This window comes from Platalea leucorodia, assembly GCF_965183815.1.
Source record: "Platalea leucorodia genome assembly, chromosome: 16".
Lineage (NCBI taxonomy): Eukaryota > Metazoa > Chordata > Aves > Pelecaniformes > Threskiornithidae > Platalea > Platalea leucorodia.
In genome coordinates, this window is record NC_138838.1 from 8515697 (window position 1) to 8531227 (window position 15531).

At 40.0% G+C, this 15531-nt stretch overlaps 1 protein-coding gene across 8 annotated transcripts in view; it reads right to left on the bottom strand.

Moving 5' to 3' along the window:
• The window catches only part of TRIM37 (tripartite motif containing 37), a 34263-nt gene extending 18923 nt beyond the window's left edge, over positions 1-15340 (bottom strand). For all 8 annotated transcript variants that reach the window (XR_014229989.1, XR_014229990.1, XR_014229991.1 and 5 more), the window contains exons 1-11: positions 15131-15340; positions 13423-13524; positions 12041-12081; positions 10843-10959; positions 9492-9579; positions 8500-8622; positions 7009-7132; positions 5004-5071; positions 2679-2803; positions 1256-1306; positions 746-827 (exon numbers count right to left, since the gene is read on the bottom strand). Coding sequence is in view for 3 of the 8 variants with exons in the window: in XM_082328457.1 (XP_082184583.1) it covers positions 746-827; positions 1256-1306; positions 2679-2803; positions 5004-5071; positions 7009-7132; positions 8500-8622; positions 9492-9579; positions 10843-10959; positions 12041-12081; positions 13423-13524; positions 15131-15151 (942 nt within the window). In the remaining 5 variants the exon portion in view is untranslated. The remainder of the gene's footprint in view (positions 1-745; positions 828-1255; positions 1307-2678; positions 2804-5003; positions 5072-7008; positions 7133-8499; positions 8623-9491; positions 9580-10842; positions 10960-12040; positions 12082-13422; positions 13525-15130) is intronic.
• Between the last annotated feature and the right edge of the window lie 191 nt (positions 15341-15531).

The following is a 15531-nucleotide window of genomic DNA, read 5'->3' on the forward strand; positions in this document are numbered from 1 at the left end:
TCTGAAGATGCCACGTAAATCACTAACAAACAAAACCTCTACTCCACTGCTAAACACATCTCTCTCCAGCTGCAGTAGAAGCCAGAGCTTCCTGGAAGCACTGACCAGACTAGCGGACTGTTAGAAGATCACACCTTCTGGGTTAACATTCCCACACTGACGGAGACATTGTTTCTGAAATCTGAATATTCAGCCCACTGAAAGGACATTAGTACAATACACACGTTTTAATGTTAGCATTTGAGAACTGGACACACAGTAAAACAGATTCCCTTTAAACTAATACTTTGTCCTCCTCCCAACTTCCCAAAGAAGGATTATTCATAAACATAAATATTACAATATTATTGTAATATTATTTTATATTATTAACTAGATATATAGAATATCTAGTTATTCTAGACCTCAGTTCTGCAAGAAACACCTGCAAAAACCACTCAGACAGACAAAACCAGTAAAAATATCTATTAAAGTTCCTATGGCTTATTTGTAAGAGCCATTTTTAATTGCTTTTAAATTACCCAGATTAACTATAGTGAGAATGTTCATGCTGGTTATCTGGAGGCAGAGAGGGAATGCTCCAACAGTTGGTGATCGACTCTCCAATCTTATTACGTTCTTCTCATACAGCTTTTTATATACAACATGGTAAGAAACTAACTGATGTTTCCTTACAAGAGAAGCATATGAATGCTGGTTAAGTGTTTTGGATGGGATAACAGTTCTAGTTGAAAAAATAACTCACTGGATAAACTTTTAACCTCCAGCAAAGTCCTGACACTTGAAGAGGTGGACTGTAAACAGGATCTGCTCGCTGACGCAAAGTACTATTGAGAAAGGAGAAAAAACATTTGCTATTGGGACAAAGCAAAACCCCCCATGAAACAGTAAGCTGCATATACACTTGCACTCTAGAACCATCCTTCCTGCTGCACAGAGCACGTAGCAGCGTAGGAGGCTCATGCAAAGTGTCCACACAAATATATGTATTCCTTGCAAAATTATTCAATCTTTTTTAAAAAGAACACTAAGTAGTTTGCCTTTATCATGGAAAATCTTTTTAGCTAGCAGTTTAGCTACGCTTAATTGTTGTTCACCTGGTAAACAGGAGATTTTTGATTTAATTCCTACAGCTTAGTTCATATCTAGCAGTTTTCGGTAGAGACTATTCTTGTGTTTTAAAGAATACTACTTATGTACAGAAGAAACAGAAAAAGCTTCCCGATATTCACAGTAATTTAAGATATATTCTTACCTGAAGTTTTCCAAGACAAATGTAGTTGAGTCATAGGCTGGAACCAATTCACTGGGGAGGGGTGGGAAAAAATAGATTAGAGTTGAATAACCTGACATGAAAAATCCCAACTTTTGGAATCTTTAGAAGCACTTAAGATGATTTAGGTCACCAGAGCCGCTGAAATTCAGTAGGACTACACTGGGTTATCTCAGCACTTCCGAAAATTCCATTCATAAGCCTTCTGCCCAGTACCTCTCCATAGAACATCACACAATAAAACAAATATTTTATGTTAAGAAGGGAAGAGCAACCAGTAGTATTTGAGAGGATTTTCCCTTTTACCTGTGATGGCTAATAATATCTTAATACGGTGAATTTTTAACACAAGACTCCTTGGTAGTTCTAGAAAGGATGAAACTATTTCATGGCTGAAAGCACAAAGCTTAAATGGTTTGTGTTTCAGAGCAGGAGATACCTTACTGCCATTGGAAAATGAATATTCAGATTTAAACTCTCCTCAGAGATGCATTTCATTATTCTTTTCAGAAAATATGTCAGGACAATAATTTTGAGATGGCATTTAAAAGCAAGCCAAACTGATTCTTTCTAGAGAACACAAAATGATTTGAGGAATTTTTCTAAGACTTCTTCTACTGTCAATTTTTTGGAGACGCTTTTCAGCCAGCTAGCCTAAACGCTGAACAGACTTCCCCAGAACCCAGCACGAGTAGCACTCTTTTTATGAAGAATTGTGTTATGAAGTGATTTTGGCTATATATTCTGAATTAAGGTGACCTGCAGAGGCATCTCATGAGAGCCTTGCAATTATATACTGAATGACCCAATAATAAGAGAAAAAGGACAAATCAGTAAACTAACTGTAAAAAAGAAAAAAAAATTGTCAGCTGGAACCCACTGTCCTGACTCCCCAGCAGGGACTAGAGACATAAAATAAGCCCTGCTGGAACAGAAAAGCCTACTTGCGGCATAGGTTACTAAGAAGAGTAAGTTAAGCAGTTTATCATTTCCAGTGTATAAGCGCGGACCCAAATTCAGTCACAGATATCAAGTTTAACACAGAAACAGATAGAATCTGTTAATCTAATAACAGATTACCATTGCCATTGCTCATACAGCTGAGAAGTATGACTGCCCTTCGCTATAGAGGGCTATCAGGCAAGCTCTCCAACCACCTATCCATCAGCCACCTACCATCCACTCTTTCAGACCCGCATGTTAAAATACAGTGGTACTCTCCCATCCTAGTTTTACAAAAGGCTGACACACGTAAGAATACATCCTCCTCCATACAGTGGTACAGTAAAATGGGAAAGAGATACTCTCCTCTAAGTTACTTTACACATTTTTTAACAAGCAAAACAAACCTTCATAAGGTGGCTTTCAAGTTCAAACTGCAACAGAAGGGAAACGCAATGCTTACCTTGTGAAGTCTGGGGGGACCGGAGTAGTGACAAACGAGGCCATAGGCTTCCGATGAACCTGCTGGAACATCATCAGGATCTCTGAACTTTTGGATATCAACTCGCTCTTACTGCATGATCGTAACTATATGGGGGGAAAAAAAAAAAAGAAAAAAAATCCTTGTGTCATTAGTAAAAACCATAGGTTTTGACCATTTTTGTTTTTAAACAAATAAATTGCATGTCTGTCACAGCTTCAGAAAGATTACCCACAATGCAATGGAAAACGAAGCCTGGAGGTTGGGTTTTATTTTTCATTTATTTGGGTTTTATTTCCCTTGAAACTGTCAGCTCTTAAGACTAAGGATTTGCCTATGATAGCTGATGGTCATATGTTCTAAAACTTCTGTTCGGAAATTAAAATAGATATTCTAATTCTGTCTCACTCCAAAGTCTGTGCAACCCATTTGGGAAGTCCTGAATATTTAAGACTGTCAAATTCTACAATGAAAGCTACAGCGACTACTATGTACTTCACTTAGGTTAAACTTATTTATATATAAGATGTCCGATCAATACCAAGTCACATCTATTACTGTGTTTATGCAACAATAACAAAGTAAATCAATCTGGAAAGGCTGCTTAATTAGACACTGGGATAACTTGCTCAAATACATCACAACACAGCGATGCAAGCTCCTGTGACACTAGATGGTTCTTTTATGTTTTAGTTATTCCTTTACTGCTCTATTGCCAAGAACTGTACTTTTTTCTGTTCATCCAAATTTGAACAAAACAAAGTCTATTATTATCTTAAATAGCAGGCAAAAAATCCCACTTCAATCCACTTCATTCAAGACATCTTACAAAACAAAGGTCTTTTCAAAATGTGGGGGGGGGAATCTAATCTCACATGTTCCTTGAATAGCTAGTACTGTATTTTCTAAACCTCTTTACTAAAGGAGACAAATCTACTCTGCTTCTTATTTATACTTTAAACATTGGAACAACATATCTTACACTTATATTTCAAACTTTCTGTCAGGCTTAAGTGAGACTAATATGTACATTTTAAAAAGTCATGGTTTTGCTCCGAGTTCTTCAAATAATTCTGTTACTTCTACAAAAAGAATATGCAATTCAAAGCTTCTCTTGACAAAGACATATATGATGACTTTAAACAACCAGTGGAGACCTACACTGTTGCCAGATGTCTGCACCTTCTCACATTTTTTTTCCAGTTAGTAAGCTTTTCCTCCTATTTTGGAGGGAGAAGAGGTCACGTTTCACTAGCACCAGTTTGTTATTATTTTAATGGTTTTTTTTCTACAAAAGAAACTGATCTGCAGAGTGTCATACGCACTGCTATTCAGGATTTAGAAAGTCCTCATTTGGGCTGCAACATAGCAATTTCTGAATAATCTATACACAGAGAGCTCTCAACAAACAGACAAAAAAAAAATATGCCGACACATGGTATGCAGGAGCACTCATCCTCCTGATGTCATCGACTCCTCAACTAAGACGTTCCATCACAGGTATGAAATAATTAACTGAAGTGCAAGGAGAACCTCATAATCACTGACCAGGTGATAAAGCCAGCTTAGCATTCTTACTGAATCAAAAGCAGTGCAGGGAATGAAAAAGGAATACAGGACAAGAAGTTTCACTCACGAAGAAGCTTAGCTGCCATCCCCAACCTAAAATGTCCAACTCTGCTGAAAGATAATTACTGGATGCAGTAATGCTTGAAGGAAGAAAACCCTTCCATTTCCTCAGAGCAAGCAGAAATTGTTCAGGGCAAGTACAATCAAGCTCTGCAGAACTTGAATATTTCATTTACAAAAGCTGAACTTGTATAGCTAGAAGCAATATGAAAAAAGTGACACCGTGTCATCTTTCTGGAAAGACGAGTGGACAGGAGTGAAAGAACTAGAACCAGTTCAGTTTTCCTCAAAAGCACAAAGAGAAACCGAACATTTTTGTTTATTCTCCATTTATAGCCACCACTATTCATATGCAGTTGGCAGCAGCAGAACTAACAGAATCTACCCACACCATCTAAATGCTTTTACCTTAAACAAACACAGAACTGTGTAGTTTTATACGATATTGCTGTAAATCCCTGTACTAGTTTTTCAAGCAACAGAAGAGAACACCTTTCATTATTTCTAGAAGACCTACTTGTTATTAAGAAGAAATTGTGCAACCTAAGGCCACTTAAATGAAAAGATACCCTCAAGAAATATCCATCAATTAACAGTTTAAAAATAAATAAAACAATAAGAAAGGCCGACTGAGGAGGGATCTATGTAATACAACATTGCAGCTCTTTTCATAATCACCTGATGTTCTACTTCTTGAAGCAGGGATTCCAGAAGTTCAGTTTCTTGAGTAAGCGATGTCTTTTGGCCTGTTCACAGAAAAGACGACACGTTAAAAGAAAAAAAAGACATACTCACTGGATTTTAAGAAACTGAGTTTTTTCTTTTTCTTTTTTTTTTTTTTTTTTTTTTTTTTTTTTACCTGAAAGCTGCCCCAGAACCTACTAAGGTAAAGGATTTCTAAATATACCAAGGTTGATTGAGAAAGCATTTGAAACGCAAGGCTACATTTTTAATTAGAGCTGTAGTGAAGAACTCACTTGAGGTCAAGACAGTAATGAAACATTCTGTGCCCCAGAAATGGCAGGTTTGTTGTTTTGGGGTGCTTTCTTGGACAAAAAAAGCAGGTTTGACTTCACTGAATTCGTTCTCATCCAGACAAGCCCCTCTTTTATAATAGCTGACACTTCTCCTCAAAGCCACCATTTCTCTTGACCTTAATGCTTAAGTGTTTTCTTTATAAAAAAGAACAAACAATGTTTAAATGTGTTTGTTCATTTCAACTAGCATGAAGACCATGATGAGAAAGAGTAAATACCTAAGTCCCATTTGTCTGTTTTCTATCATGGGAACTCACTTTGTCTCCATCACACATTACATACCTGAACAGTGTCTGGCAGTAGTTACAAACAAGCCGTTACATGGACAAGATGTTAACCTGTACATCCCAATAATTAAGACATTCTACCACAGCTTTAAGACTGATCTTTAATCAGTACACACTAAAATAAATCTCGTGACTGATTACTGTATTTGATATAGGCACAAAACATGTATGAACGTATGAATCCTGGATTTAACGTAAAGCAAACATTTTAAAGTACTGACAGGAATTCAAGAGGAACTTGAAACATAGCTAATATACATTTATCATGTTGGCTTGTTTTTAATGGAAATGAACTAAGAGAATAAATGCAAGCATTATCAAAGCTAAGGACATTTTCCAAGCATGAACATTTTAGGTTTTCTTTGGGTGGGTTGCGGGGAGAGAATGTGTGTCTGTGTGTCCCTGTGTGTGAAGATTTCAAGCATCAGAAATGCATTTTCAGCACAGCTATTTTATTGTCTTATTTTTATTTCTGAGACAAGTACATAGATACAAGGTCAAGGATCTATTTATCTGTGTACTTTGATCTACTGGTTGTGCACCTTGCAAAACTAAGGTCATAAGTATAAAATTTCAAATGTCTAAAGAAACCGATATCCCATTAAGATGTCACCTTTAGGATGTGCTTCTATCGATGCACTTATGCAAATGAAAGCGTGCATGGAAAAAACTTAGTTGAGCACAGTATGTACAGAGTTAGAGCCAACTGAGGAACATTCTGTCCTTCTTGTTGAAAGCTACACTTAATTTTTAGTAGTGTTGCTTCCCTAAGTTTCAATACCTGTAAGTGTACCACCTGTCTTCTCACCTCTATTTATACCAAAGGAGAGCTAAAATGACGAGTGTCCGGTTAACCAAAGTGTCAGGAACCAAACTAGCAGCGCTGATTCCAGATGCCATGTTCTTCATTTGCAGACAAGGCTGCCTGTATGTATGGATCTGAACTGTTGCTCACCAGACATCTCATATAGACTTCTAATTTTTTAAAATTACATTAAAAGGAGTATATATGACAAAGATGTCAAATTACAAAGATGGAATTCTTGGCCAACACAAATGATGGTGTAAAAACACTTTAGGTGAAAGGTACTAAACATCTTTCAATTAGACGGAAATATTCTCCAAGTTATTATACAGGAGTTTCTAACAGAACATAACGTCTAACAACTTAGAACTGTATCACAGTAACTACATAATTAACTAAAAGCTTTGCTGTAGGTATAAGTTTTCTGTCAGCAGTTAACGTGCTTAACGCCATGAAGTGTGTAAGGAATACTGCCAGGGCAAGACGGTTTCTCAACAGATTTACACATTGCGAATACATTGCTCCTAGTCGTAATAGATCAGGCAAATACCTACCCATTAATGTTATAAGCTTATTCTTCAGCTGAGTGTCTAACCGGGCAATCATCATCTCCACTGCATTCCTGATTTCCCGAACTCGTTCATCCTTCGCACTACGCACTGCCTCCACATTCCTCTCCTAAAACAGGGTTCACGAAAAAAAACATGCACAAAAAGAAAGCCTTCACACTTTTGCATGTTTTGCTCATTTACACGTTAACTCCACTCTCTCAGATCCCAGAAATGCCTAGGCCTCCCTAGAGTCCCCTCCAACCCTATTCTTCTATGAGGGGGGGAAAAAAAAAACCCAACCTTGTCTTACTGAAGCTTGCATGTTTAGAATAAGAAAACAGGAATGTGTTTTTAGATTAACTGTATTACAGGCTATTCCTGTCGCCAGTTGTAAATATCCTTTGATTTTTACTGAATACATAAGCGTGCCCTCTGGTGGGTGACCAAAGGTTAACCGTAAAGTTGAGTAACATTTTCTCATTACGTAGAGATTCGTCATATGGGGATTTAGTATCAAAATTTGTAAATACAACTGCCAGTTTCTCTTCTGTAACTTGAGCAGCACAGAAAAGTTACCTCCTTGGTAACAAGAATAATTTGATAAAAATTGCGCCCTTCATCCTGGAAGGTGAAGGCCACAATCCTCTCAACATTTTACAAACACTTACAAGTAGCCCACCTGGGGATGTAACAGTCACATTTGAGCTGAAGCAGAGCTAACTTACCACTGCATGTGGCTAACAACTACCTGAATAATAGCATAGACAAAAACCATATGGAAACTTGCTTAAAAAAACCCTTATTTTATTTGCTCAAAGATCACACAATAAATGTAACGGTGTTCAGCAGAACACAAAAATAACCCTTCCTAGATACAAGAAACCATATTGAATTGTTGGAATTCCCACTGAAACTGCCAAAACTGAACATGTCGGTATTTGGATGTCTAACACATTTACCCCTATGGGGAAGAAAAAGGAGGTGCACAAACTTCAAATCTCTAACTGGTGAGCTGCTTTACAGCGCATCCTGTAGGCTCAAATATACTTGTTTATTCTCCTAAAGAAAGGAAAATAAGCTCTATTACAATAAAGCATTTTTATACTTTTTTAGCATGGCAGACTGCACTTTTGTAAGTGTTGACAAAAATACATCTTTCAAAGAACTGCACAACTCCAGCTTTTAAATAGCATACACCAAAAGAAAAATTCCCTGTGAGCTAACTTACATCTTTTTCTGTCTGGCAACCACAAAAACAGTACTGAGAGTATGTTGATCTTTCCACATTGTATAAAAAGAGTATAACTAAAAAGTAAAAACGTCTCTCTGTGGGATAATCTGATTACCTTCACAGAAGCAACAGCTTCTGAACAGGTACTGAAAACATCATGAGTGCATGAAATGGTGTACTATTTCCATTTCCTGCTTTACAGTTATTCTTTGACCATGGCGTGCTACAGGAAAACTTAACATTATCTTGGATCAATTTCTTACCACTTCTTGCACCAAACTGATCAGTTCCATGAGTCTTCTCCTAAGCTTTGCCACTTCTTCGTTTACTTTTGTGACGTGTTGCTCATAGATTTCTGCCAGTGGCTTAAAAGTATGTCCTCCATGCTGTTAAAAAAGAAAAGGGGCGGGGGAGAAATAATAGAGCATCCTATTTTAACTTTATTCCACTCCTATTAAATTACTCAAAGAGAGGGGAAGAAAGCCTCCTAGTGTATCACTCATTTTGGAAAAGTTCCAACGCAGATTGCATGTAGGAGGCCTGTCTTTCACTTCCCCTCATAAGTCACGAATTTGGCTTTCATACCACCAAAGCTTCCTGTCAAGAGTTATTTGGAGTCTCAACAGTCCTCCAAAAATAAACTGCTTCATTCACTGTGCAATTCTATAACAAATCAAATAACGGTAGAAGGGTTATCTTATTTTTATTATTATTATTATGTTATTAAAACACCCTTCCCAAACAAAGGCAGCACACTGTTAACCACTTATATTCCAAACACTGACAGCAGTCTCTCCTTGAAATACTCAATTGAAGAGATAATAAAGAGTGTGGTGAATTGTGCTACTAATACAGCTTTGAAGATATTCCACATTACAGGCCAGGGCATTTAAAGAACATAAGTGTTACCTATATTCTCTGAGAAAGACTTCTTTCTTTGTCCATAAAATTCTCAGCACCACCTACAGTTTGTCCATGACATCATGAAGTTTATAACAAGGAAGGTAATTCTGACCTCCTTTTGGCAAAAATTCAATTTCCTTCTCTAATTATAAACAGCAGGTATCGCCTTCCACAACCAATGTTCACATTAAATTATAACTACACATACAACTACAGTATTTGCATAGCAATTCAATAGCCATAACAGCAGCTTCGTAGCATTTCTATTTCTTCAAACTGCTGTCAAACATAATGCTTGCAGTCTCTTATTGTAACATACCACATGCATACGAGCAAACAAGTCTCTTCTTACCATTCCTCCCCAAAGCGCGCACTGGTGGCAGATACATTTCTTGCAGGTCCAGCAGAAAACGCTAAGCTTTTCATGATGATTTTCACACCTTAAACAAAAAATACACATATCATCAACAGAAAATAGCTATGAATTTTCTGCAAACTCAATTTAACATTCTCACTTGTTTTGCTACCCGATACTGAGAGTAAAGCACAAAACATCAGTATAGTTTTGCAAGAATACTTATATTCAGTAAAAACCTTTTGTAAAATAAATGTTGCTCTTAGTATTCTCTCAGGAAATATTTCACAGAAACAGAGAGAAAGGACATTACTAAAATTGGATTCCTACCCAGCAGATAAAGGATATCATCAATGAATCAAGCTCAGAATTCTAGAAGTTAATAATTCACATTATTAAAATCCTAATCATATGCAACCTAAAGTAACCACAGAGCAATGGCTCATGAGCTTTTTGGACAAACTGATCTTCGACACTTCTTAAAATTTCAGGAACAGCATCAATCAAGAAACCGAGCACAGACCAGGCCAGACCTAAAATACGCGCCTCTCCCTTCCCCCTCCATTAGCACTGAGGAACCTGGGGAGGAGGCAGGTATAGAACACATAATTAGTCCCTGTCCATTTTTCAATGCTGCTTCTTACACTTTTCTCCTCCAAATCTCCAGAATATACCTTAAAACACAGAATAGCACTGGTAATGGGATAAAACCAGGAGGAAAGCCTGCTGAGAAAGTACTGGCAGTTGCTCCTAGGAAGAGAATATATCAGAAAATACAGGAAGCTCCAAAGACAAGGAAAGTGAACAGCAGTAATGTGACAGATATAGCAATAGTAGTGCTTTCTGTGGGACTTTATAGATTTTCTTTGATCTCAAACTGGATTCATCAATTACATTTTTGCAAGGGATTACAAGACATCTTCTCAGAACAGCTTCTCTGCTCTTATGTGCTGAGATACCAAATCAGCACCCGCAGTCTTAATGGGACTGCCAAATGAGCAAGCCATTGAGAGAAGACTTTTATTTCAGATGTATGGTCGCTAAGAAGGGCTGAAAGCCTTAAGAAGTATTACTGCCCTTCCTGTTTCCTTATCTCTCATTTTAACTATACTGAATCAAACTAGAAATAGTAGTAGTTTTCTAGGCAAAGACACTGAAGAGCTTTTCTCGTTCCATTAAGTATGACAGAAATGAATTCCAACTTTTAGTCAGACAGTGAGCACAATTCAGCTTTTAAGTAAGTAAAAGTTATCAGTTTGTTCCCTGATTTTAATAATGAGCTGAAATTAAAAGCCCGCTCATATAAGGCAAGCTGCAAAACGCCTTATGTGAAGAATGCTCCATTTACTTGTCTTTTTCATTTTCTTCGTGCTTTGTGAGGTTGCACAGTTGAAGGGTATCAAGCTGTTGTGTGACCTCTTCTGCCCAACGACAGTTTACGAGCTCTCGTAGCTGCAGTGGGGCCCTGCAAAAAGCATTGCTAGAGTTAGAGCAAGAAATCAGCTCCAGGAGCTAGAAGAGAAGCATTGAAGTGAATTCAGTTCATCAATTCTACACTATTGGAAAAGTCACAGGCAAAAAGCTGAAGCTGTACTAGTTATTTCAGGGGGAAAAAAAAAAAAAAATCATGTTTTAAGTCGATTTGCTCATTTGGGGGCTGGGGGGAGGCAGGAACCACAATGAACCACCCCACAATGACATACAGAACAGCTACATGGGGAACCCAAGAACTATTTCCAGATTTCGTTATAGACTCCTGGATAACACTGGGCAAATAATTTCATCTCAGTGCTTCTTCAGTTTCTCCCATTATTCAACTACCCCCATTGCAGTTCTTCAATTATCTCCTTTGTAAAATGTAGATACATTTACCTCCTTACAAGCATTTTAGAGCTTTGATCAAATACTTTAAAAGCTGAATATTAAAAAAGTTCTGCAGAAATGGTTGGTTAGTTGTTTTTAAATACCTCCCTTCCCTTTGGGGAAAAAATATGCTACCTTCCAATTTTTGGTCTATCAAGAGCTAGAATCGCTAAGCACTCAAGAACTAGAAGTGCTAAGGGGTACCAGGGCTTGGGGGGGACAGGGTGGGGCATTGCATTAAAAAACAAACAAACAAACAAACAACACATTGTAGCTACTTCTCAGACAAATCTGCAACACATAAGGTAAATCTCACAAATTATAGGTGTAAAAAAAGTATACATTTCAGTCTGAAAACTGATGTTTCTGGTCTCTGACTCTTGCAAGAAGAATAGAAAGAGTTCTAAGGGGAATACCATCTAGTTACTCTTACTACATCAACTACATACACTGAAAACAGCAGTGTAATAGGGGAAGAGCAAAGATCTTGGTTATCTTGTCACAAAACTAGAACATATTTTAGAATCAGTATTATACCAGGGTAAATTCTTATAGTAACAGCAGGCAGGTCTCAAAAACCAAGCTTACAAATTTAGTGCAACCTGCACTGAAAAAAGATCAATCATAACAGGACAGTACACCCAATTCCTGAGAATTTATTTCTGATATTAAAAATACCTTACCTACAATGAGGGCACTGAGCTCTTTGTTCAGTCAGCCAACGCTATGAAGGAAAAAAGGAAAAACATTTTTAAAGAGACTGTAAGAAAAAAGAACTGCAAGCAAGTACATTCTATCATTAATTAGGAGTGACTTCTTTTTATTACAGTCTTCCTATATTTTTCCCTTTTTTTACAGATTTGTAATTTAACTGTTCAACCACTTAGTCACAGAAGAAGCTGCTATTTGTATCTTAGTAACAAAGCAACCACTTTTCTTTAGATGTCAAAGACACTTCAGTTAAAATTATGCAGAGAATTTTGAGGTACCAAATATTCACAGACTCCCATAGTCATAGACTAAAGAGCATGTTTCAACAAAAGAAAGCAAAAGATACAAGTGTATTTTTCAGAGTCTAAATTATTAGTCTTCAAGGTAACTTATTTCTTCCTCTTGAGCTATTTATATGCAAGTTAGATACCTGCAGTTCAGTGATCAAATCCACGAGGACCCTCTGAATGTTTCTCTTCCAGAAAGCTCCAAAGACAAGCAGCTGAGGAAAGAACTTCACCTGCCCACCACAACTTAAAAGTGTAAAAGCTCGGCAGCTGACGGGCTTATATTTGTCAGCTCACTACTACATTTAAAGATTCTCATGAATAATCTCTCACCACCCAGCAACAATATGTCACCCAACATTCTTAATATGTAACACGAATCCTTCACCTATAGGTCTTGTCAGAGCCTTCAAAGGGAATGATGATTGTTCCGATTTCTGGAAATACTACCAGAGGTCTGAAAACCTCAGCTGAACCCTCTCCCACCACGCTAACAAGTAACAGCGTGTGGACTCGGAACTAAAGTGTTACACATTGGTAACCATGACCTTAATAAATGAATTGAGGTACTTCAGACGCTGCTTCAGCCTGCTATCCCAGACTCCCTCAAGAAAGATTTAGCCCATATCTGATCATATCACACGAGTTTGGCAAGCATTTAAAAACATCTCCGAGATGACAAGAGGTGATGTTATGACCTTCCAGTGTTCCATACTGACAGAAGCAAAGTCAGCATTTGATTCCTGTTCCAACTTTTGTCTTCCACACTGGCATCACTGACTCCCAAAAAATGCTCAAGAAGGGATCATTGTATATCTGTTTCTTAAAAGCAATTATTCCAGTTAGTGCCTATAATCAGCACTACTGAACGCAATGCACAGCCTGCCTAGTTTTTCCTCAGGGTGTTGTAAAAGATTTTGAAAGGGAAACTAAAGAGCACAGAGCAGGAAAAATGAATCCTTGGAACTCAAGGAAAAGAGGCAAGAAAGGAGCAAAAATGTGTTCATAAGATCAGTATTTTTCAAGTTCATACATTTGCAAGAATAAACTATAATAAGTAAACTCACCCGAATACAACTGAAACAGCACAGCTTGGAGCAATGAGGACACAGACGTGCATCACGCAATTTCTCCATACAAATAAAACATCGGAATACTTCGGCAATGCTCTGCAAAGGGTAGATTATCACTATTGTTACTTCAAACATATCAGAGTTGCATTTATTTTTCAGGCAGAGTGCCAGGTTTCATAAATACTGTCCCATTCCAAACAGCTACATATAGCACATCTCAGAGCGAGATACTAAGTCAAACACCATGGCTCTCCTCCCCACTTTCTCCTACATTACACCAGCTCTCAGCACCCATTTTATAACACCATTCTTCTTCTTCAAGGAATAGTTTCTTTGTTTGGTTTATCTTTTTCCAAGAGGGCCTTTCTGTAGCCAGGATATTATTCCCACTTGTGTTCACATGGGATTGAAGAGCTGCCAGAAGAAACTGTGCTGTACCGGCAGATTCTGAACCCACGAGTTTCAATGTACAGGCACTAAACTAATTCAGAGGCATGGTAAGTGCATGTATGCATTATATAGAATGCTAACGAGAGGGGTTGAATTGGGCAGGGCATCTTTTTTTTTTTCAGTTTTATAAGACTTACATTCTTCTAAGGTCTACCATTAGCACTGGCTCCGCAATTTCTACACCCCCTCACACCCCATTTAATTAATCATGGGCAATAAAAATATAATTTAACATATTGGTTTACTATACCCATTTGAAGAGAGAAGTGTTTTGTTCTAGAATACCATCATTTCGTCCTTCTCTGTTCCCAAAATGAGAGAGCTATTTTGAAATGCCAAGTGATGCTTGCTTTCCATATCGATGGATTTTTCACTGATAAAGAAGTTTTACATTCTGTATTGTATGGGAATTAGATCTCTTCTGGCTTTAACTGTGGAACTCCGCAAGATTCTTCAGACGGGCTAATTTTTTCCTCACAGAGTTGAAATTAATCAGCACAAAAGTGAAGCATATCTTCAATTTACAGATACCACAGTATCTCCCAGACATTAGCGTCTTCTTTAATGGGTGCAAACCATTAAAATGCAATACAGGCATTTACAGGGAATTATCACACGAGGTCTTTTAAATTCCTCTCCTGTTTGGCCGCTGTTAACGGGGGCCGCAGCGATGCGTGCGAGCTGCCCAGGCCGCGGGCAGACACCACCGCGCGCTGCGCCCACACGGGCTCTGCCTCCATCCACCTCCACAGCAGGCACCTCCGACGCTCCACCGGTTTATTTTCTAACCCTGACTATGTAAAATAACTGCCCGTCACCTCGAAACGCCACCTCTTTACACCCTCGGCACCTTTCTGCCCAGCTCACCAGCGCAGACAGGAGCCAAGCTCCGTGCTATGCGCATCCCTGCCCGCCGCAGAGCTCTCATCTGCTTTCCGCCCCTCGGGCCGCCCGTAGCTCGGTGCCGCTCGGCCTCTTTCCCCTCACACGCGGGAGGGGACCCGCCGAGGGCTCTGCCGCCCGCCAGCCCTGCCCTGACCCGTAAATCGGTCGGGATGGCCTGCCCCAGACTCCCGCCGGAGAGGCCCGGCCCCGCCGCTCGCCATCCCCCGCGGAGGAGAAGGTGAAGCCGCCCCGCCCGCTTCCCCCCGCGGCCTCGGAGATGCGCTCCCGGGGAGGCAGCGCTTCCCCCGCACCGCCCTTCCCGCCTCCCCGAGGGAGCGCAACCGCCAACCGCCGCCCAACCCCTCACCTCCACGCTCTGCTCGTCCATGGCCGCGGCTCCGACGGCGGCGGCGGGGGGGGGGGGGCGGCTCTCCCCGGCCCCTCTCCCTACCGCACTCCCCGGGGGTGGAAAACGAAGGCGCGGGGGGAGGGGGGGGATTCAGGAGGCGCCGGGCGGAGGCTGCGCCGCGGCCCCCCGCCCCGGCCCGGCCATGTTCCCGGGGAGCGGGGCGGCTCCTCCCCGCGCCCTGCGGCCGCTGAGGGGAGGCGGGGCCGCGCCGCACTGCGCACGCGTCAGGCTCCGCCCGCCGCGCCCGCGGGGCGGGCCGCTGCCTCCCGCCGGGTCCCGCAGCGGCGGGGCGCGGCCCGGCCCCGCTCAGGGCCTCAGCGCGGCTCTGGAGGGAGGCGCACCGCGGCCAGCGGGCTCCC